Below are 24,399 nucleotides of genomic sequence, written 5' to 3' on the forward strand. Positions count from 1 at the left end.
TAATAATTCGTGATATGTGATATGTGATATTACGTAGCAATATCACTTTTTATAACCCAGAATCAAGTAATAATACGTGATATGAGTGTGTTGTGTTTTAAGTGAAATGAATCAAGATAAAATCCTCGAGCTTTATAACATAATTTGTCAAACTGTGGCATGCCCAAAGTTTCCAGCTGGTATCCACCTTCTAACTCTGCCGACACCCTTTATTTTGTTACAATTCAAATGATACGTAAAAGTTATATATTATTTAATATATATTATATTTAATCTTTAGAATTAATTAAATATTATATTAAATTTACGCTCATGGTAAAAATATAATTTTTACAAAAATGACAAGGTCGTGGTCTCACAACTCATGTACCACTTTCGGTTTTTCGGGCGCACTTTCGTACGTTTAGAAAACTAGCCTTTTACGTTTCGTGGCGTGTACCTTTTACAAAAATTTGACTTACTCATCAATAAATTTCCTTTATAAAAATATAACTTATAAAATTGAGCGTTGTGGTCATTTACTTCTATAAATCAGTGACTCGTTGTTTGTCAAAATATTTTATTTTAAATTAAACGTTTTGTGACATGTACCTTTATTAATAACTAGACTTAAATTAATTAAAAACTAACCCACTCAAAGTGTAACTTTATCTTTTGAATATTTTGATCATTTCCTTTTATAAATCCTAGTCTCGTGGTTTATCAAAACATGTTTAATAAGATTAGTTTGAATCAAAACGGTTTGTGACTGATTTGATACTTTTATCAATTTGTAAAATATAAATATAGTTTCTTTTAAAAATATAACCTTGTACATATCGTATGGAAATATTAATATAGTATTTAGTTTATCAAAACAACTAACATTTCAAAGTTAATTTCGTTTAGGAAAACTTATAACGCGTAACGTTTATACTTTAAAACTTATGTCGATATAATTCATTTATGCGCCAACGTTTTCCTTAAACTTTCTAAATAAAAATTTTAATATCGATCGAATCAAATAACCAGGTTCTATTATATCGAAAAACGTTTTCGTACGTTTGAAAATAATTCAAACTAATATTATAGAATTCATTTCTCCACTAGCTTTTGTCTACCTCCCAATAAGTGATACTTTGTTCTTACTTGTAAATCACTTTACCATTTATTCCGAATACCGTTAAAAAGTAAGGGTTTCCTAATTCAAAGTGGACCTCATAACAGAGACTCATAATCAAAGTTCAATGTATCCGATAATTCAATCATTTGATATTATCTTTTAATCTCGTCGATAAACTTACATCGAACAAATACGTTCATGTAAAGTATTATTCATTCAATACCTTGATAGCATTTCCAAATTCATAAAAAAATAGATTTCATATCTTATATTCATAATAACTAATCCGTTCAATGTTTCATTAATATAACTCAATTTAAAATCAGACATATGTATATGTATATGTATATATTTATTTACACATAATTGTTCGTGAATCATTTGGCATGGTCAAAGGATATTTGATTACAGAAATATAGTTTCAAAACTTTCGAGACTCAACATTACATATTTTTGCTCATCGTGTCAGGAACATATAAAGATTAAAGTTTAAATTTGATCGGAAATTTCCGGGTCATCACACCGGGTATCATCAAATGCGGGTGAAAGAAGATGATATTCCAAAGACTGCTTTCAGAACACGTTACGGTCATTACGAGTTTATGGTCATGCCGTTTGGTTTAACTAATGCACCAGCTGTGTTCATGGACCTTATGAACCGAGTGTGTGGACCATACCTTGACAAGTTTGTCATTGTTTTCATTGATGACATACTTATTTACTCAAAGAATGACCAAGAACACGGTGAACATTTGAGAAAGGTGTTAGAAGTATTGAGGAAGGAAGAATTATACGCTAAGTTTTCAAAGTGTGCATTTTGGTTGGAAGAAGTTCAATTCCTCGGTCACATAGTGAACAAAGAAGGTATTAAGGTGGATCCGGCAAAGATAGAAACTGTTGAAAAGTGGGAAACCCCGAAAACTCCGAAACACATACGCCAGTTTTTAGGACTAGCTGGTTACTACAGAAGGTTCATCCAAGACTTTTCTAGAATAGCAAAACCCTTGACTGCATTAACGCATAAAGGGAAGAAATTTGAATGGAATGATGAACAAGAGAAAGCGTTTCAGTTATTGAAGAAAAAGCTAACTACGGCACCTATATTGTCATTGCCTGAAGGGAATGATGATTTTGTGATTTATTGTGACGCATCAAAGCAAGGTCTCGGTTGTGTATTAATGCAACGAACGAAGGTGATTGCTTATGCGTCTAGACAATTGAAGATTCACGAACAAAATTATACGACGCACGATTTGGAATTAGGCGCGGTTGTTTTTGCATTAAAGACTTGGAGGCACTACTTATATGGGGTCAAAAGTATTATATATACTGACCACAAAAGTCTTCAACACATATTTAATCAGAAACAATTGAATATGAGGCAGCGTAGGTGGATTGAATTATTGAATGATTACGACTTTGAGATTCGTTACCACCCGGGGAAGGCAAATGTGGTAGCCGATGCCTTGAGCAGGAAGGACAGAGAACCCATTCGAGTAAAATCTATGAATATAATGATTTATAATAACATTACTACTCAAATAAAGGAGGCGCAACAAGGAGTTTTAAAAGAGGGAAATTTAAAGGATGAAATACCCAAAGGATCGGAGAAGCATCTTAATATTCGGGAAGACGGAACCCGGTATAGGGCTGAAAGGATTTGGGTACCAAAATTTGGAGATATGAGAGAAATGGTACTTAGAGAAGCTCATAAAACCAGATACTCAATACATCCTGGAACGGGGAAGATGTACAAGGATCTCAAGAAACATTTTTGGTGGCCGGGTATGAAAGCCGATGTTGCTAAATACGTAGGAGAATGTTTAACGTGTTTTAAGGTTAAAGCTGAGCATCAGAAACCATCAGGTCTACTTCAACAACCCGAAATCCCGGAATGGAAATGGGAAAACATTACCATGGATTTCATCACTAAATTGCCAAGGACTGCAAGTGGTTTTGATACTATTTGGGTAATAGTTGATCGTCTCACCAAATCAGCACACTTCCTACCAATAAGAGAATATGACAAGATGGAGAAGTTAGCACGACTGTATTTGAAGGAAGTCGTCTCCAGACATGGAATACCAATCTCTATTATCTCTGATAGGGATGGCAGATTTATTTCAAGATTCTGGCAGACATTACAGCAAGCATTAGGAACTCGTCTAGACATGAGTACTGCCTATCATCCACAAACTGATGGGCAGAGCGAAAGGACGATACAAACGCTTGAAGACATGCTACGAGCATGTGTTATTGATTTCGGAAACAGTTGGGATCGACATCTACCGTTAGCAGAATTTTCCTACAACAACAGCTACCATTCAAGCATTGAGATGGCGCCGTTTGAAGCACTTTATGGTAGAAAGTGCAGGTCTCTGATTTGTTAGAGTGAAGTGGGGGATAGACAGATTACGGGTCCGGAGATTATACAAGAAACTACCGAGAAGATCATCCAAATTCAACAACGGTTGAAAACCGCCCAAAGTCGACAAAAGAGCTACGCTGACATTAAAAGAAAAGATATAGAATTTGAAATTGGAGAGATGGTCATGCTTAAAGTTGCACCTTGGAAAGGCGTTGTTCGATTTGGTAAACGAGGGAAATTAAATCCAAGGTATATTGGACCATTCAAGATTATTGATCGTGTCGGACCAGTAGCTTACCGACTAGAGTTACCTCAACAACTCGCGGCTGTACATTACACTTTCCACGTCTCGAATTTAAAGAAATGTTTTGCTAAAGAAGATCTCACTATTCCGTTAGATGAAATCCAAATCAACGAAAAACTTCAATTCATCGAAGAACCCGTCGAAATAATGGATCGTGAGGTTAAAAGACTTAAGCAAAACAAGATACCAATTGTTAAGGTTCGATGGAATGCTCGTAGAGGACCCGAGTTCACCTGGGAGCGTGAAGATCAGATGAAGAAGAAATACCCGCATCTATTTCCAGAAGATTCGTCAACACCTTCAACAGCTTAAAATTTCGTGACGAAATTTATTTAACGGGTAGGTACTGTAGTGACCCGAACTTTTCCATGTTTATATATATATTAATTGAGATTGATATTTACATGATTAAATGTTTCCAACATGTTAAGCAATCAAACTTGTTAAGACTTGATTAATTGAAATATGTTTCATATAGACAATTGACAACCCAAGTTGATCGGTGATTCACGAACGTTAAAACTTGTAAAAACTATATGATGACATATATATGGATACATATATATATATAGTTAACATGATACTATGATAAGAAAACATATCATAAAGTATATTAACAATGAACTACATATGTAAAAACAAGACTACTAACTTAATGATTTTTAAACGAGACATATATGTAACGATTATCGTTGTAAAGACATGTAATGTATATATATCATATTAAGAGATATTCATACATGATAATATCATGATAATATAATAATTTAAAATCTCATTTGATATTATAAACATTGGGTTAACAACATTTAACAAGATCGTTAACCTAAAGGTTTCAAAACAACACTTACATGTAACGACTAACGATGACTTAACGACTCAGTTAAAATGTATATACATGTAGTGTTTTAATATGTATTTATACACTTTTGAAAGACTTCAATACACTTATCAAAATACTTCTACTTAACAAAAATGCTTACAATTACATCCTCGTTCAGTTTCATCAACAATTCTACTCGTATGCACCCGTATTCGTACTCGTACAATACACAGCTTTTAGATGTATGTACTATTGGTATATACACTCCAATGATCAGCTCTTAGCAGCCCATGTGAGTCACCTAACACATGTGGGAACCATCATTTGGCAACTAGCATGAAATATCTCATAAAATTACAAAAATATGAGTAAGCATTCATGACTTATTTACATGAAAACAAAATTACATATCCTTTATATCTAATCCATACACCAATGACCAAAAAAACCTACAAACACTTTCATTCTTCAATTTTCTTCATCTAATTGATCTCTCTCAAGTTCTATCTTCAAGTTCTAAGTGTTCTTCATAAATTCCAAAAGTTCTAGTTTCATAAAATCAAGAATACTTTCAAGTTTGCTAGCTCACTTCCAATCTTGTAAGGTGATCATCCAACCTCAAGAAATCTTTGTTTCTTACAGTAGGTTATCATTCTAATACAAGGTAATAATCATATTCAAACTTTGGTTCAATTTCTATAACTATAACAATCTTATTTCAAGTGATGATCTTACTTGAACTTGTTTTCGTGTCATGATTCTGCTTCAAGAACTTCGAGCCATCCAAGGATCCATTGAAGCTAGATCCATTTTTCTCTTTTCCAGTAGGTTTATCCAAGGAAATTAAGGTAGTAATGATGTTCATAACATCATTCGATTCATACATATAAAGCTATCTTATTCGAAGGTTTAAACTTGTAATCACTAGAACATAGTTTAGTTAATTCTAAACTTGTTCGCAAACAAAAGTTAATCCTTCTAACTTGACTTTTAAAATCAACTAAACACATGTTCTATATCTATATGATATGCTAACTTAATGATTTAAAACCTGGAAACACGAAAAACACCGTAAAACCGGATTTACGCCGTCGTAGTAACACCGCGGGCTGTTTTGGGTTAGTTAATTAAAAACTATGATAAACTTTGATTTAAAAGTTGTTATTCTGAGAAAATGATTTTTATTATGAACATGAAACTATATCCAAAAATTATGGTTAAACTCAAAGTGGAAGTATGTTTTCTAAAATGGTCATCTAGACGTCGTTCTTTCGACTGAAATGACTACCTTTACAAAAACGACTTGTAACTTATTTTTCTGACTATAAACCTATACTTTTTCTGTTTAGATTCATAAAATAGAGTTCAATATGAAATCATAGCAATTTGATTCACTCAAAACGGATTTAAAATGAAGAAGTTATGGGTAAAACAAGATTGGATAATTTTTATCATTTTAGCTACGTGAAAATTGGTAACAAATCTATTCCAACCATAACTTAATCAACTTGTATTGTATATTATGTAATCTTGAGATACCATAGACACGTATACAATGTTTCGACCTATCATGTCGACACATCTATATATATTTCGGAACAACCATAGACACTCTATATGTGAATGTTGGAGTTAGCTATACAGGGTTGAGGTTGATTCCAAAATATATATAGTTTGAGTTGTGATCAATACTGAGATACATATACACTGGGTCGTGGATTGATTCAAGATAATATTTATCGATTTATTTCTGTACATCTAACTGTGGACAACTAGTTATAGGTTACTAACGAGGACAGCTGACTTAATAAACTTAAAACATCAAAATATATTAAAAGTGTTGTAAATATACTTTGAACATACTTTAATATATATGTATATATTGTTATAGATTCGTGAATCAACAGTGGCCAAGTCTTACTTCCTGACGAAGTAAAAATCTGTGAAAGTGAGTTATAGTCCCACTTTTAAAATCTAATATTTTTGGGATGAGAATACATGCAGGTTTTATAAATGATTTACAAAATAGACACAAGTACGTGAAACTACATTCTATGGTTGAATTATCGAAATCGAATATGCCCCTTTTTATTAAGTCTGGTAATCTAAGAATTAGGGAACAGACACCCTAATTGACGCGAATCCTAAAGATAGATCTATTGGGCCTAACAAACCCCATCCAAAGTACCGGATGCTTTAGTACTTCGAAATTTATATCATATCCGAAGGGTGTCCCGGAATGATGGGGATATTCTTATATATGCATCTTGTTATTGTCGGTTACCAGGTGTTCACCATATGAATGATTTTTATCTCTATGTATGGGATGTGTATTGAAATATGAAATCTTGTGGTCTATTGTAACGATTTGATATATATAGGTTAAACCTATAACTCACCAACATTTTTGTTGACGTTTAAAGCATGTTTATTCTCAGGTGAATATTAAGAGCTTCCGCTGTTGCATACTAAAATAAGGACAAGATTTTGAGTCCATGTTTGTATGATATTGTGTAAAAACTGCATTCAAGAAACTGATTTCGATGTAACATATTTGTATTGTAAACCATTATGTAATGGTCGTGTGTAAACAGGATATTTTAGATTATCATTATTTGATAATCTACGTAAAGCTTTTTAAACCTTTATTTATGAAATAAAGGTTATGGTTTGTTTTAAAAATGAATGCAGTCTTTGAAAAACGTCTCATATAGAGGTCAAAACCTCGCAACGAAATCAATTAATATGGAACGTTTTTAATCAATAAGAACGGGACATTTCATGTACCATGCTAAGTCATGCATACACAAAAGGAATAATATAAATGAAATTCAAAATGGTCAAAATCGAAAAAAGCCAAAAGTGAAGGCTTTCGAGGTTTCGTTTCGAAAAATATTTGGGACAAACCGCCTATGGCAGTTTTCCAAAGGATAGATCCCGAAAAAATACATGATTTAAAAAAAACGATTACTAAATCGGAGATACGAGTCAAAAGATACGATAGATCTAACATTTTGGCCAATGACACAAAACACCAAGCACCACGAATCGTCTGTGGTGTTTGCTGCGTGGTGCGATTATGCGAGGAAAGATGTCTTTTTCGGAATCTAGATGACCTCAAGTGGCAAGCAAGTTCATAGAGTCTTGCCGGCCGTTTTATGGTGATCTGGAGAATTTCCGCACAATCTGAAACCGAAGGTTATGCACCACCAAATGGTACTCCATCTGTGAAATGTCCCGTTCATATCGATTATAAACTTTTCACATTAATTGATTTCGTTGCGAGGTTTTGACCTCTATATGAGACGTTTTTCAAAGATTGCATTCGATTTTTAAAACAAATCATAACTTTATTTTATCGATAAAGGTTTAGAAACATTCCAAAGATTATCAAATAATGATAATCTAAACTATAGCGTTTTCACACGACCATTACATAATGGTTTACAATAATATTACACAACAACTTAAGTCTTCGAATGCAATTTTTAAACAATATAATAGAAGCATGCAGACTCCAATCCTGTCTTTATTTATCATGCAACAGCGAAAGCTCTTAATAATCACCTGAGAATAAACATGCTTTAAACGTAAACAAAAATGTTGGTGAGTTATTGGTTTAACCTATATGTTTATCAAATTGTAATGATAGACCACAAGATTTCATGTTTCCAATTTTCATAAATATATATCCCATACATAGAGATAAAAATCATTCATATGATGAACACCTGGTAATCGACATTAACAAGATGCATATAGAATATCCCCATCATTCCTAGACTCCCTTCGGACATGATAAAATCGAAGTACTAAAACAGTTCAAATTCTCTGACTGTGGCTTGTTAGTGCACATAGATCTATCTTTAGGATTCGCGTCAATTAGGGGCCAGTTCCCTAATTCTTAGGCTACCAAGCTAAAAGGGGCATATTCGATTTCGATAATTCAAACATAGAATGTAGTTTCACGTACTTGTGTCTATTTTGTAAAACATTTATAAAACTACATGTATTCTCATCCCAAAAATAATAGATTTCAAAAGTAGGACTATAACTTACTTTCACAGATTATCAATTCGTCGAGAATTAGACTTCGCCACGGGTTGATTCACAAACCTATATAATATATATATATATATATATATATATATATATATATATATATATATATATATATATATATATATATATATATATATATATATATATATATATATATATATATATATATATATATATATATATATATATATCAAATTATGATCGACAAATATAATTATACCATATTTTATTACATTTTAACGATTTAAGTTTGTTAAGTTGATAGTCCAACATTTGTAGTCCACAAATAATTGTCCACAGTTAGTAGTACGGAAATAAATCAATATATATTATCTCGAATCAATCCACGACCCAGTGCATACAAGTCTCAGACTCGATCACAACTCAAAGTATATATATTATTTTGGAATTAACCTCAACCCTGTATAGCTAACTCGATCTTTACCGCATATAGAGTGTCTATGGTTGTTCCAAATAATATATATATGACATCGATATGATATGTCAAAACATTGTATACGTGTCTATGGTATCTCAAGATTACATAATATATGTTAGAATACATGTATAATACAATATAAGTTAGTTAGGATATGGTTAGTATAGATTTTTGTAAATTCATCCCGTAGTCAAATTAACCATTTTTAACCAATTTTGTTTTACCCATAACTTCTTCGTTTTAAATCCGTTTTGAGTGAATCAAATTTCTATGGTTTCATATTGAACTGAAATTTATGAATCTAAAAGAAAAACTATAAGTTTATAGTCAGAAATACAGGTTACAAGTCAATCTTGTAAGAGGTAGTCATTTCAGTTGAAAGAACGACGTCTTGATGACCATTTTGAAAAACATACTTTCACTTTGAGTTTAACCATGATATTTGGATATAGTTTCATGTTAATAAGAGAAATCATTTTCCCAGAAGAACAACTTTTAAATCAAAGTTTAACATAGTTTTTAATTATCAAACTCAAAACAGCCCGCGGTGTTACTACGACGACGTATGTCCGGTTTTACAGTGTTCATCGTGTTTCCAGGTTTTAAATCATTAAGTTAGCATATCATATAGATATAGAACATGTGTTTAGTTGATTTTAAAAGTCAAGTTAAAAGGATTAACTTTGTTTGCGAACAAGTTTAGAATTAACTAAACTATGTTCTAGTGATTACAAGTTTAAATCTTCGAATATGATAGTTATATATATATGAATCGAATGATGTTAAGAACATCATTACTGCCTCAAGTTTAGTAGGTAAACCTACTGGAAATGACAAAAATTGATCTAGCTTTAAAGGATTCTTGGATGGCTTGAAAGTTCTTGGAGTAGAATCATGACACAAAAACAACTTCAAGTAAGATTTTTACTCGAATTAAGATAGTTTATAGTTATAGAAATCGAATCAAAGTTTGAATATGAATACTACCTTGAATTAGAAAGATAACCTACTGTAAACAACAAAGGTTCCTTGATCTTAGATGATTACTTGGAATGGATTAGAAAGCTTGGAAGTAGTCTTGCAAACTTGGAAATGTTCTTGAAGTTTACTTGAGTAGTTGTTTTGAAAGTTGATCTAGGTTACGATTTATGAACTAGATTGAGCTAGATTTTGTTGAAGATGATGAAGAACACTTAGAACAATGGAAGAACACTTGATAGAGAGTAATTTGATTCAAGAAAATTGCAAAGTGAATGTGTTTGTGAGGTACCTCATTCACGTGAATATGGAGTCTCCATATAGGCTCCATTAGTTTGTATTTTTGTTAGATATTTCATGCTAGTTGCCAAATAATGGTTCTCATATGTCTTAGTGACTCACAAGGGCTACTAAGAGCTGATCATCGGAGTGTATATGCCAATAGTTAATACATTTAGAAGCTGGGTATTGTACGAGTACGAATACGGGTGCATACGAGTAGAATTGTTGATGAAAATGAATGAAAATGTAATTGTAAGCATTTTTGTTAAGTAGAAGTACTTTGGTATGTGTCATGAAGTCTTTCAAAAGTGTACTAATACATCTTAATATACTACATGTCACTACTACATTTCGGCTCATATAGTGCCCCTCATTTAGACGTGATTACCAAATATCACGTCTAATTAAACATAAGGAACACGTCTAATTAAGATTAAACTTAATATAAAATCGGAACACGTACTAATAATTGATGCAACACGTCTAATTAAACAATCGGGACACGTCTAATTAAATTTACTAGTCAAAAATACGGAACACGTCTAAACAACAGAAGGTGCACGTCTAATTACAAACCAGCAACACGTCTAAATAAGTATAACACCTCTAATTGGTTACCACGTCTAATTAGTTTTACCGGGAACACGTCTAATTGACAACAAGGCTAATTAATCTACCTAAGATGCACACAACATCACAAGGAACACTTCTAATTATGCTATCACGTCTAAATACTTACCAGGCACACGTCTAAGTAACCTAACACGTCTAATTTGTCATATAACCCCCGTAGCACATTAACGGAAGTTAGTTTTCTGTAAACATGACCCCATAAACACGTATACACATGCCCATAAACATAAACTTGAAATCCTCTATCCTATATAAACATAAACCACAAACACTTAATCTGGAAATAACACCGACATTGGACATAAATCTGGACATAAGTAAACAACAAATAGACATAACCATGGGACATAAATCAGGATTCATTTCGATCAACATAATTACATAACAAATTCTTAAAGTTAATTACATTGGTTGCACAATTTACCTCACCAAAGGAGTTACAATTAAAACATTACGCGCTGATTCACATTCACATAACGCGTTAGCTTAAAAAATGAACCATCCATACTTACACATCCAAAGTTTCATAAAAAAGCATCTAAACATCCCAAACACAAATACCATTCATACCTACTAATTACTGAAACTGCCCATACAAACACAAAAAATGCAGAAACCTAACCTCTGCTTCCATACCCAAACATCCCAAACACATACTGTCAATCGAAGTTGTGAACGTCATCCCACGCAAATTCAAACTTTTGCTGCCTGCGGTTGAATACCATCCAAATTTTGTCCCTTGGACTATAGCCACATAAACGAACAAATTTCTTCTAGCCAGAAGAAACACACAAGTTGGGGTTTTTTTCTGTTCTTCTCCTCCAAAAGCCCCCAGGTGTGAACTCGGTCATCTATGTCAACGCATTGATAAGAATTTCCTTTCTTTAACTCCGGTGCTTTCTCAAGAAGTTCTTTTGGTAAACGCTTAATCACATTCGTATTATAATTGTTAAACAATGCATCAATATTTGTGAAGAACACGTAAAATATGTAAGGGCATGCTTGGTTGGGGTTACCCTAAAGTGGTTAATGGGTCTTAAACAACTAATCAAAAGAATTCATCCGAGTATTAAACTATGTCGTATTCAACTAATCTTTTAATAGAAAATAATATAATTCATAGTAATGCAAGATAAGATTTCAATGATGATGTATACATTCAAAGTTGAGTTATATTACAAGCAGTGTTAGTTTACAAAATTTTAAATGTTAACATGTGCTTGCATACAATAAATAATATTGTATGCAAGCACACTTAGGGTGTGCTTGCATACAATATGAATCTCATTGTATTTGTATTACCATTACCTTTCTATTGCCCTTACCATTCAAAATTTTGAACCAAGCACACCCTAAGTGTCAAATGCACACATGTATGCAATAAATAATGATTGAGTCAAGTATATTATTTATGAAAATAGTAGTAACTTACCAAAACATTCCCTTTTGGTACGTCTAAGAAACACCAGACATGAGTATACTTCAACCTTGGAGGAGCGTGTGCAACTGCAGAAGCAAACTCTTCAGCCATGATCATCACAATGTCGTCATTATCACCCATGTTTTCTTCATTAAATATTGCATTTAAGCAAACATATGTCAGATACATATCAATTGAAAAATCCTTATACTTATTTCAATGTATTATTAATTTAAATTCGTGTCAAACGGCACCAAAATTGTTAACATAAGGATATACTGAAAGTCTATATACTTATGAAATTTTGTGATGTTGTAAAGAAACAAAAAGATGTCTTAAGTTCTATAAGAAAATTTAAATTTATATACTTTAAATAATAATTAAATTGCAAAAGGATTTGTTAACTCTATCATTCATAATAAAAAAATTTGTTAGAAAAACCATAAGCAACAAGATTGTTAAAATCTTGCAACAATGAATCATTTTACAAATACACATGACTGTTCCGACAATGAAGCATTTTTAATGAAGCATTTTTAAGGGTTCTACGTAATATGTGAACCAAATAATCAAATCGATGAAAAAGCAAACAAATAAAGAAAGATTCATTAAATTGGTGATAGATTATGCAATTTTAAAGTAAAAAAAAAATAGTTGCTTGAGTATAAACCCTAAGAAAAGTCGAAGCTAAAGTTTAACATATTAAAATACTTCTTTAACAATTTTTAATAGATCGATAACTGTATAGAAGTATTATAAATGATGATCGAGAAAAAAGAATAACCTGATCAACTTAGAGATGCACGAACGAAAGTAGGTTAAGCAGTTTCGATGTCGAAGGATGGAAGCAAGTGAAGAAGATCTTTTGATCTTCTGTATATATTTAAATAAAATATGAAGCTCGGTTACCGATATCATCTAATGGGTTGGTTTGCAACTTAAAATGGATCCTTAATTGGGCTTGGGTCGGTTTAAAACTTTTAATGGATCCTTAACTGGGCTTGGACGTAACACCAACTATGAACACGTCTAAATAACAAATTATTTAACACGTCCAATTAATATACTAAGAGCTAAAAAATAGGAAGTTTGTTACGATCGAGTTTGAATTTGATTTTAATTAGGAAAACTATACTTATAATTAAAATACAAAATTAACTATACTATAATTATCTAAAACTAATAACTTATATAATCACCCATAAAATCTTATAAAAAAATAATACGAACGTACAAGAGTTATCTATTCATTCATTCATTCATAGCTTTTAAGTTTAATCCATTCGTTGATCATCATCTTCAGCTGTAGTTTTCGTATTCAATCAGAGGTAACACTTTCTTTCTTTTTATGTTTTGTTGTTGTGTTGAATTTAATACATATGGTTGTTGTTTGTAATCATACTAGAAAATATAGTTGTAATTGGTAATATAGTAATTGAATCAGTGATCTGGAACTGAAGTTTTGGATATTTTTGTGCTAGTCCCTGTACGAATACAATTGTAAACAATTGTATGAATACAATTGTAATCAATTAATTGTATTCAATTGTTTTGCTGTAACAATCAGCTAATAACAATATAAAATGACACAATTGATATGATTGATTCTATATCCGACTCTACAATACAACAAAACTGTTAACACATACAGAGCATACAAGTGTGCAGGAACTAAACAAACAAAACATACACACCAATATAATACATCTGTATATGCCAGCCATTGCACAGAACATAAATTGTTGCAGAATAGCCCACAGAAACATAAAACTACATATATACTGTGTACACGAACCTATTAAAACATGTTCAAGTATCGATCAAGGATATTTAGTCCATAATAATTGGATTAATTTCAGTCATACCTTTTCCATCTTTGACAAAAATATTTTTTGATAGCTTGATCTTTAGGATTCGTTCCGATTTCCTTCTTCTTATTGGTTGTACCGGAATTTTTTCTTCAATTCTTGGATTCTTCAACATTGCATCTTTTTCTTTAATCACTGGATCGCTTTCTTCTTCGCTCTCTGGTTCTCCTCCTGTTGCTGATTCTCCATCGTCACCATCTTCGTCAGTTGATTGTTCTTGTTCTTCTTCTTGTTCTTCTTCTTCGGTCTCTGTATCTGAGGCTTCTTCAATCACTGGATAGTCATCAAAATTCTCATGGTTGACAATATCTTCTTCGATCGCTGGATCTTCATCATGCTTCTCATTGTCAACAATAACGACATCGGTCGCTGGATCTTCATGAAGATTCTCATTGTCAACCATCTTCTCATTATTATCAACAGCCCGATTCTGATCATACAATATTACATTGATAGGAACAAAAACAAGAATAGAGAATACAATAATGATGTTATTCGACCACCAAACGTTGTTAAAAAATTAAAGAATAGATTAACCATTAAGCACCTGCAAAAAATTTGATCAATTATATCAATTACCTTTGTGTTTTTCAAGGCTAAAACCACGTTATGCTTTTTACCGCTCCCCACTTTCTGCTTTTTACCGCTCCCCACTTTCTGCTTTTTACTGCTTTTGCTAAATCCAATTGTGCTACTAAGACCCCTTGTCCTACCACCATGTTCTTTGCCAACATGTAGTAACAAGGGATCCCCGCCCTCTTTATCAGTTTTTACCTGGATTGAAACAACAAATGTACGTAGGGATGACAATGGTCAAAGCTTCCAATCACCCATATTTATAAAAACAATTAAAAAAGAAAAAAGAATAATTGAAAAATTAAAAAAATGAAATTTTGACAAAAAAATATATGAAAACGGGATGATTTATATCGATAAAATTGAAGAATGATTCATATAGGATTGTAAACAAGCAATAAAGTAATCGGTTATAGTACAATTAGGAATTAATAAGGCTAATAATAAAAAGAAAAAAATTATGTTACCATCTTATCTATCAGTGACGTATCGGCACATAATTTCCTCTTTCCTCCTGTATCGATCTTTGTCCTACCCAACACATAGTTCCTTGTAGCAGTATCAGTGATATCGTGGTACAGAGTATGCTTTTGTGGATCATTTCGTTCCTGCTCCCATTTTTCTTGTTGGCCTCGATACCCGCAACGACTAACATGGGCAATGCTTGCTTTCTCTTCTTACAGTGCGTTTATGAGTCCTTGTTCTCGTAGTTCCTTTACATTTTACATGGGATTTTAGAGCACATTAGTTACAAAATACATTATTAACTACATAGAGTTAAAAAATAAATGAGTAACACTAACCCATTTTGTTGGTGTGTCTTCAAGTTCACAAAACTTAGTCCATTTTTCTGGACTTATGAATCCGTACTCTTTATCTTCCTTATAAGGAAGCTTCCCTTCATCCATATAATTTCGTAGCTTCCTCCTGAATCTCGTAAACACACTGTTGCAGTGTTTAAGTGTCTGTTTCTTAGCAAAATCGTCTTTTATAGCATGTTGTTTCTGTAGACGTTTAAAATAAGTGGTCAATGTTGTTACATATATAAAGACAGAATTACTTAAACCCAAATTTCTTAGATCTTAGTAATTTATACCTTGATTTTCAACCACAAGGCATCTTTATCGTCAGGATGTACCTTTTTCCAAGTATCGACAAGAAAATTAATCCTACGCCTTGTCAAAACACCTATGTTACTGGAAAAAGGCTTTTTGATTTTTTCCTATAGCTTCGCCGAGGCTGTTGAATTCAACCTCACCGGATATTTTTTTCAGTTGCTTGTTGATGCCTCTTTTCAGCGGAACATAATTTTCCTGAAATTCCTCGTTCATATCCGTATCACTGTTATCATGTCGGTCCTGTGCACATAAAAATACATTAGTCAACAACACAATAATTAAATCTTAAAGTTATCATGTTTGTGCTTTAGTTTGATATGTGTTTTGCTTGTCACTTGTCACTTTTCAGATCATTTTCTATACATAACTAGTTTATCTGTATAGAAGCTATACATAATTCCTAAAACATAATGTCCATAATGGTTGAACACTTGAACCCTACCACATTTGTTTTCTTGACCGATGAAAAATAAAAGTTTGAACAACAGTTAAAAATTGAACCCAACAAAAATTCATAACCTGAACAACAGTAAGTAAACTAGTTTTATTAATTCTAGTAACATAACAAGAACAACATGCTGGACATAAAGCTTTTATTAATTCTACTTATATATCATTTTTATGTCAATAACTAGTATACTTAAAGAATTCATAAAACAAACACAACAAGAAGTAACATGAACAAGAACATCATTCAAAATTAAAGTAATGTACTCACAGAATTCATATTAGCAGTTCATTTGTACAATTTATTTGCTGTTCTTTTAGTGTAACAAATTCCTACAAATTAAAATCGAAGATAACGTAATTAAAATACTGAAGATTGAAATCAAAATTGAATTAGAATCGCACATGCATATAAAAAGTAAATCAAACAATTCGATTGGGGAACTCACTAGACATCTTACTTCTTGTACGGATTAGAAATTAGGTTATACAAATTGAATAGGATTAGGTTTTGTTGAAGATTTAACAATTACGGGGTCTTGTTATATCTATTAGGGTTTAAAGAATGTCGATGGTGATCGACGAGTAATTGGGATTTGGAAGTTGGGAATTGGGGTTCAAGTACAGAATGTCGATGAGTAATGTCGATGGCGATACAGATAAATTATGTTATTAATTAAATACAGATGATAATAATTAAATACTTATAAAGTATGATATTATATTTACTTATGTTATTATATATATATATACATATATATATATATATATATATATATATATATATATATATATATATGTATATATATATATATATATATATATATATATATATATATGTATATATATATATATATATATATGTATATGTATATATATGTATATATATATATATGTATATATATACTTATACTTTTACTTATACTTATAAATTACAATAATAATTAAATACATCATAGTTGTTGATTGATTTGTATTAATCCTTTAATTTTCTGATTTTTATACAGATGGATCGGATTGATCGGACTAAATGGATGTACGACATAGGACGGACTAGCACCGACTATCTGAAACGGCTTGAAGAATTTATAACCATTGCGGAGACTGATCAATTAAATAAAGGAAGCAATGTAATCATTTGTCCTTGTAAAAAATGTATGAATGGGAAGTCCTTCAAGGATTCTATCGATATCAGAAATCATCTTATGTAACAACCCTGCTTTTTCCGTCACTTCCGTTAACTTTCTGTTAATTAATTTAACGACGATTACTTGAATTTTATGCGTTTATGTGTAATAAATACATACTTGATCCTTGGAGGGTTACAATAATTAATATGGGTTGATATTAATGCGAATAAACATTTCAGATAAAGAAATACGATAAAAACGATACGGTTTTGATAACTGCTTTTCGAGCAACGCAACGCTCGGGTTTATTTTAATAATTAATTTATTAATTATTAACTTTTTTTTTATATTTAATTTATTGGGTTTTTAATAAATTAAACGTTTGGTTGCGTTTTAACGATCGGTTTAGCGTTCCGGGCCTTCGGTACGACTAAACGGCACTTGAAACGGACCACGAGTACAAGCTTTTACGCAAAACGAGCCGAGACCCGAGCCCGAGGCCACATGGCCATGACCTCATACATCATCATCATTGATCTCATGAGTAGCCCATGCATGTTGACTATTAGTTTTAGGCCCATGCATGTTGACTATTAGTTTTAAGCTCATGTTTGTTGACTTTTAGTTTTAAGCACTAAATGACTAACTAGATAATTGGCTAGACAATTATTATACTCTCATTCTATCATACATCCACAAGAGTGCAGCTCATTCCTCCTCCCTCTCTTCTTCTTCACTTCAAACACACACACACAAATCAACCATCAAACTTGCTTGTTTGCTCTTACTCGTTGATCAATCTTGCTCCGATCGTCGTTCTCTACGCGCCAGTATACACAAATTGTGTTTTGAGGTATAATTACACTGATCCCAATTCAATTAAATCTAATTTTATTCAATTACATAGTGTAGTCAAGTCTAGTGCTCAATTGATTGTGTTATTACTCGTTGTTAGTCGTTAATTTGATCAATTGATATTGTTTACATGAAAAACGAATTGTATTTCAAGGATCTGATGAGAGTTGACTTTTGATCTGATCATTTAACATGTTTAGATGTTTAGCTTTCGAAAAACTATTAAATTTAGGCTTTGATTTCACTTGATTTCATTACCGTATGCTTAAGATATGCTAAATCGAAGTTTTGACTAGTTTATAATTGAAATCCGAATTCTCTGAGATATGTGTTTATTGAATTAGCTAATGAAAAGTGTACTAGTGTAATTCTTGTGAAAAATCATGCATGTTAGACTTAAGAATTGCATCAAAAGCTTTTGTAATACTCCCGATATGTTTAAACGAAGATTGATACGTTAAAGTGTACCGAAACTGTTTTAATGCTAGAAATAATTACCTAGAGTGGACTAGAAATTGATTGAGGCTTTGATCTTCTGGATTATGTTATTTAATATGTTCCTTGACATATTTCATTTGCATGTTAACATCTGAAAACGTTAATTGCCATGAGTTATAAGTTTGATAATTTGACATGTATAGTTCTGTCCAAAACTGATAGATCAGTAAAGATCGGTTAGTCGGTACAAATTGGCTAAACAAAAATTGCTCGATTTTTGATATGTGTTATTTTAACTTGTTCTTGAACCATGGCCACTGGTATTGTATCAATTGCATGTCCCTAGCTCCAGTTATAGCCAAAACGAAATCAGTGCGCTGTCAGAAACTGACTTGGCAAACCATAAATATATCCCTTCTGATTCCTGACTTTTAATTATCGTATGAGACCCTGGCTAGACTTTTTGGAATCGATTTTGAGTATACTTATGATCTGGAGTTTTCCATGTTTGCATGAATTTTGTACTATGAGATAATATGCTAAGTTTGCTACATGTACATGAACTTTGTGCATAACGATAAACTGAAATTGTGAAATTGACCATGTATGACCTAAAATGTGTTGTTTGACTTAGGTTTGACATGTTGACCAACATTTGACATGAACCTACTGATGTTGACCTTAGTTGACTACTTTGACCAAGTTTGACTTTTGGATTGACTTTGGTTGACTTTGTTTGACTTGCATGATCTAGTTGACTATATGTTGACTTTTACTTTGAAAAGCGTCGAGTCGAGCAATAAGACAACTTACACTATGAAACCACATTTGCTTAAGACATATATGTTGACCAACCTGAATACGTATACTTAGGTTGCATTACTCGGCACTAAACCATACAAGTTATTTGTCCACTTTTCAATCCGAGCTTTATTCAAGGTGAGTCTACAGTCCCGCTTTTTACATGTTTTTCAGGGATGAGAATACACGCTATTATACTTACATTATCAAATGCTTTTGTATTGACACGAGTACTATATATGTATATTGAGTTTGTTCAAAAAGCCTCTAGCTTGAATACTTTAAATACCATCGGTGTAGGCACAATTTAGATGGACGGATCCGTTAGGTTGACAACCTCACCCGCTATAAAAACTGTGGTGCATTTACTTTGAACATTAAGACACTCGAACAAGTGTATAACATTTTATGAGGTAAAGGCGGGTATAGTGGATTCTATACTCGGGTCATTGCTAGTATTCAGGTGCTCATAGATTATGCAAACGTTTCGCAACTTGGAGTTGTACTTGTAGAATCTCGTGGTCAAGGATCTTAAACTATTTTTCTGATAACTGTTTTTCAGATACTGTTACATTACTTTAAACCTGTAGATTCACCAACATTATTTGTTGACCTATTTTTGCGTGTTTTATTCTCAGGTCCTTAAAAGGTAGACTTCCGCTGTGTTTGCTGCATGGTCTGGCCGTGGAGTCAGCATATTATTTAAAGAACATTAATTACTTTCGCATTTAAAACTTTTGTAACTGTTTAAATATTATTGGCTTGTGGTTACGATCACAACAGTGTTTCTATTTTGGAGTTTATCGACTTATGTTTTGAAGTCAATTTTTAATAAAATTAAATGCGATTGCTTTAAACGTCTCATATAGAGGGCGTAACTGTTAACTGTGGGACCTTGATTAACGCGCCGTCAGATGGTAATTTGGCGGGGTGTTAAAGATGGTATCAGAGCTAACGGTTCGTAAGGAAACTAGGACTTGCATTAGTGTGTCTGATTTGGTCATTAGGACACTTTAGTGAGTCTAGACTACGACCGGGACTTAGTCATTACATGAGTACTTTATGACTAACGTTATTTGTTTGGCTAACCTGCTTTATATGTGTTCTTGTCTTGTGAGATAGATGTCACAGAATTCCAGAAATAGCAGCAATTCAAGTGTGGCTGATGCCAATGCACCTGCTCATGCACCAGCACCTGCTCCACACCAGATGCCTAACTATCCCGTTAATCTTTATGAGTTGGATCTGATTCATACTAATCGAAACAGGAATGTAATTGATCGTGTTAATGCTTTGAGTGATGTTGCGAGGACATACCCCCATCCTGATGATCTCGACAGGTTGGACTCAAGGGTTACGTCCATACACACTTATATGTACGAGACCGAAGCAAGGTTCTTCGACATGGAGCGATTGATAACAGCCTTGACTGCCAGGATTGCTGCGTTGGAGGCAGAACGTGATAGGCCGAGGAATGATGGACCTGCCTCCCGTACCCGTCAGAAGAGGAAGTGAAGGGTCATTCGACCATGAGCTTTCTTTTCTTTTTCATCCACCATCCTTTCTTTATTTGATTATATAAGACTTACCGGGTGCTTTAAACCGGGCTACTAGCACATTATGATTATTGTTTGGTTTTATTACTTTTGGGATTTGGTTTATTACTTTTTGGATTGTAATAATAATAATGGTGGATTATGCTATTAACGATTATTATCTTTTATTGCTTACGGTAATATTCTGTATTTAGTAACATTGTATGATTATAATACTTGTGTTTTGTGATACTGCCATGATTTCATTGTTACTACTTAGTGCTACTACCATTGCTATCACTACATAACACTTGTGCCACTACTATTACCACTAGTGTAACTACTATCACTACTATCACTACTACCACTACTAATACTATTTACACTACTTACGAATCTTTTCGTACTATTATTATTTACTAGTCTTCAACACCCGTTGCTAGTATATTTTCATATAGCGTTGTTTTGACACTGACCTAGTATGTTTTCTGTGTTGAAGATGCCTCCGAAGGAATCAACCGCTGCTCAGATCAGGAGATTGGTCGCTGAAGGTATTGCGGCTGAGAGAGCTGAACTACTGAGAGAATTCAACAATGGCCGCAACAGCAATGATCGCGGTGGTTCGAGCAACACCAATGGGAACGGCACTCAAGGCCGTAATGGATGTTCTTACAAGACATTCACTAGTTGCAACCCGCATCCTTTTAACAGAACTGAGGGACCAGTTGGTCTCACTCGTTGGTTTGAAAAGCTTGAGTCGGTTTTCCGCATCAGCGGGTGTAATGATAATGACCGGGTAGGTTTTGCTACGGGCACGCTGTCGGATAGTGCGCTCACCTGGTGGAACAACTATGCTCAATCCCTGGGTCATGATCAAGCTTATGCCATAGCTTGGGAAACTTTGAAGCAAAGAATGATAGAGGAGTATTGTTCACGGAACGAGATTAAGAAAATGGAACGCGAGTTCCGAGAATTGAAGTTAGTAGGCAATAATCTCACCGCCTATAACAAGAGGTTCTTTGAGCTGGCACTGATGTGTCCTGAAATGGTTACTCCTGAGAAGCGAAAGGTTGAACTATACATAGAAGGTCTAAGTGAGAATATTCAAGGCGGGGTCACTACTTCTAAACCCGCAAATGTGCAAGAAGCTATTGACATGGCTAGTTTGTTATTGGACCAGATTGCCCAGAGAGGGAAGGGTACTACAGTGAATGAGAATAAGTCCAATGATGGTAAGAGGAAGTGGAATGGTGGTCAAGATAAGAATTTTAACCAACAGCCATTCAAGAAGCAAGATACTTACCGCAACGACACTGGGGTCGCCGGAACTAACTCCGGTTATAAGGGCAAAAATCCACAATGTCAAAAGTGTGGCAAGCATCACACCGGAAACTGTGCTATTCTAATTTGTGACCGGTGCAAGAAGTTTGGCCATTTGGCGAAAGATTGTAAGGTTAAGCTCAACGGCAACACTAACAACAACAACGCTACAAACAATGCGAACAATGCTGGTAATGGTAAGAACTGTTTTGGTTGCGGACACCCAAGTCATTTCAAGAAAGACTGTCCTAAGAACAACAACAATGGGAATGCTCGAGGCAGGGCATTCAACATCAATTCTGCGGAAGCTCGTGATGATCCGAAACTAGTCACGGGTACGTTTTCACTCAATGATCAACCTGTTTATGTTTTGTTTGACTCTGGTGATGATAGAAGTTTTATATCTAAGGATGTCTGTCACAATGTTAAAAATCCCGTTTCTGTAGTGACCCGTCCTAATCCATCCGGACGAAGTCCATATTGATTATAAACGATTCACAACAGTTTATTACATCGCGAGGTACATGAACTCTATATGATCCATTTTACAAACATTGCATTCAATTTTAAAAGACAATCTTTCTTTACAACGAAAGTTGACGGCATACAACCCATTTCATAATATATCCAACCATAGTTGACTTAATAATAATCTTGATGAACTCAACGACTCGAATGCAACGTCTTTTGAAATATGCCATGAATGACTCCAAGTAATATTTCTAAAATGAGCAAATGCACAGCGGAAGATTTCTTTCATACCTGAGAATAAACATGCTTTAAAGTGTCAACCAAAAGGTTGGTGAGTTAATTAGTTTAACATAAATAATCATTTCATAATTTTAATAGACCACAAGATTTCATATTTCCATTCTCATAAATAAACGTCCCATGCATAGAGACAAAAATATCATTCATATGGATTGAACACCTGGTAACCGACCTTAACAAGATGCATATAGAATATCCCCTATCATTCCGGGACTCCCTTCGGACATGATAAATTCGAATTACTAAAGCATCCGGTACTTTGAAAGGGGCTTGTTGGGCCCAATAGATCTATCTTTAGGATTCGCGTCAGTTAGGGTGTCTGTTCCCTAATTCTTAGATTACCAGACTTAATAAAAAAGGGCATATTCGATTTCAATAATTCAACCATATAAAGTAGTTTCGATTACTTGTGTCTATTTCGTAAAACATTTATAAAAATTGTGCATGTATTCTCAGCCCAAAAATATAAAGGGTAAAAAGGCAAATGAAACTCACCTAATGTATTTTGTAGTAAAAATACATATTACGACATTAAACAATGCAGGGTTGGCCTCGGATTCACGAACCTATATCATTCGTATATATATATTAAGATATATACTCGTAATCGAACAAATTCGTATCTTATAATTTATAAATTATATATTTAGTTTGTATATAAATATTTGTAAATGATTATTATTTATACAGTTATATTAATATGTTTAAATCTGAAAAATTCCTAATTTGTTGTATATAAATTTTTATATAAACAATGTTAATATATTTCATATATAGTGATATGACTTATTAATATAATTGTAATATACGTAATAAGTATATTTTATATACAAAATATTTATTTGCTTAAAAATGAAAGTTTTGATAATAATAAGTTACCAATAATAGTAACAACTTTATTAAAAATCATAATACTAATAATAATAATGATATCGTCAATAATGATACTTATTTTAATAATAATAATACTAATAATTACAAAACTGATACTAGTACTGTTATTGATAATAATAATAATGATAGTAATATTATTAATATTGAAAAAAAAAATGATGATTTTATAACTAATTCTTATGTTCATACCAAAATTTATACATCTAATGCTTATTATTAATACTAGTCTTAATAA

General features: G+C 32.8%; 1 protein-coding gene across 1 annotated transcript in view; it reads right to left on the minus strand.

Moving 5' to 3' along the window:
- The window catches only part of LOC139842503 (uncharacterized), a 66,159-nt gene extending 53,607 nt beyond the window's left edge, over positions 1–12,552 (minus strand). The window contains exons 1-4 of the mRNA XM_071832635.1: positions 12,424–12,552; positions 11,756–11,915; positions 11,614–11,699; positions 11,098–11,238 (exon numbers count right to left, since the gene is read on the minus strand). Of these exons, the coding sequence (XP_071688736.1) occupies positions 11,098–11,238; positions 11,614–11,699; positions 11,756–11,915; positions 12,424–12,552 (516 nt within the window). The remainder of the gene's footprint in view (positions 1–11,097; positions 11,239–11,613; positions 11,700–11,755; positions 11,916–12,423) is intronic.
- Between the last annotated feature and the right edge of the window lie 11,847 nt (positions 12,553–24,399).

This window comes from Rutidosis leptorrhynchoides, chromosome 4 (assembly GCF_046630445.1).
Source record: "Rutidosis leptorrhynchoides isolate AG116_Rl617_1_P2 chromosome 4, CSIRO_AGI_Rlap_v1, whole genome shotgun sequence".
NCBI lineage: Eukaryota > Viridiplantae > Streptophyta > Magnoliopsida > Asterales > Asteraceae > Rutidosis > Rutidosis leptorrhynchoides.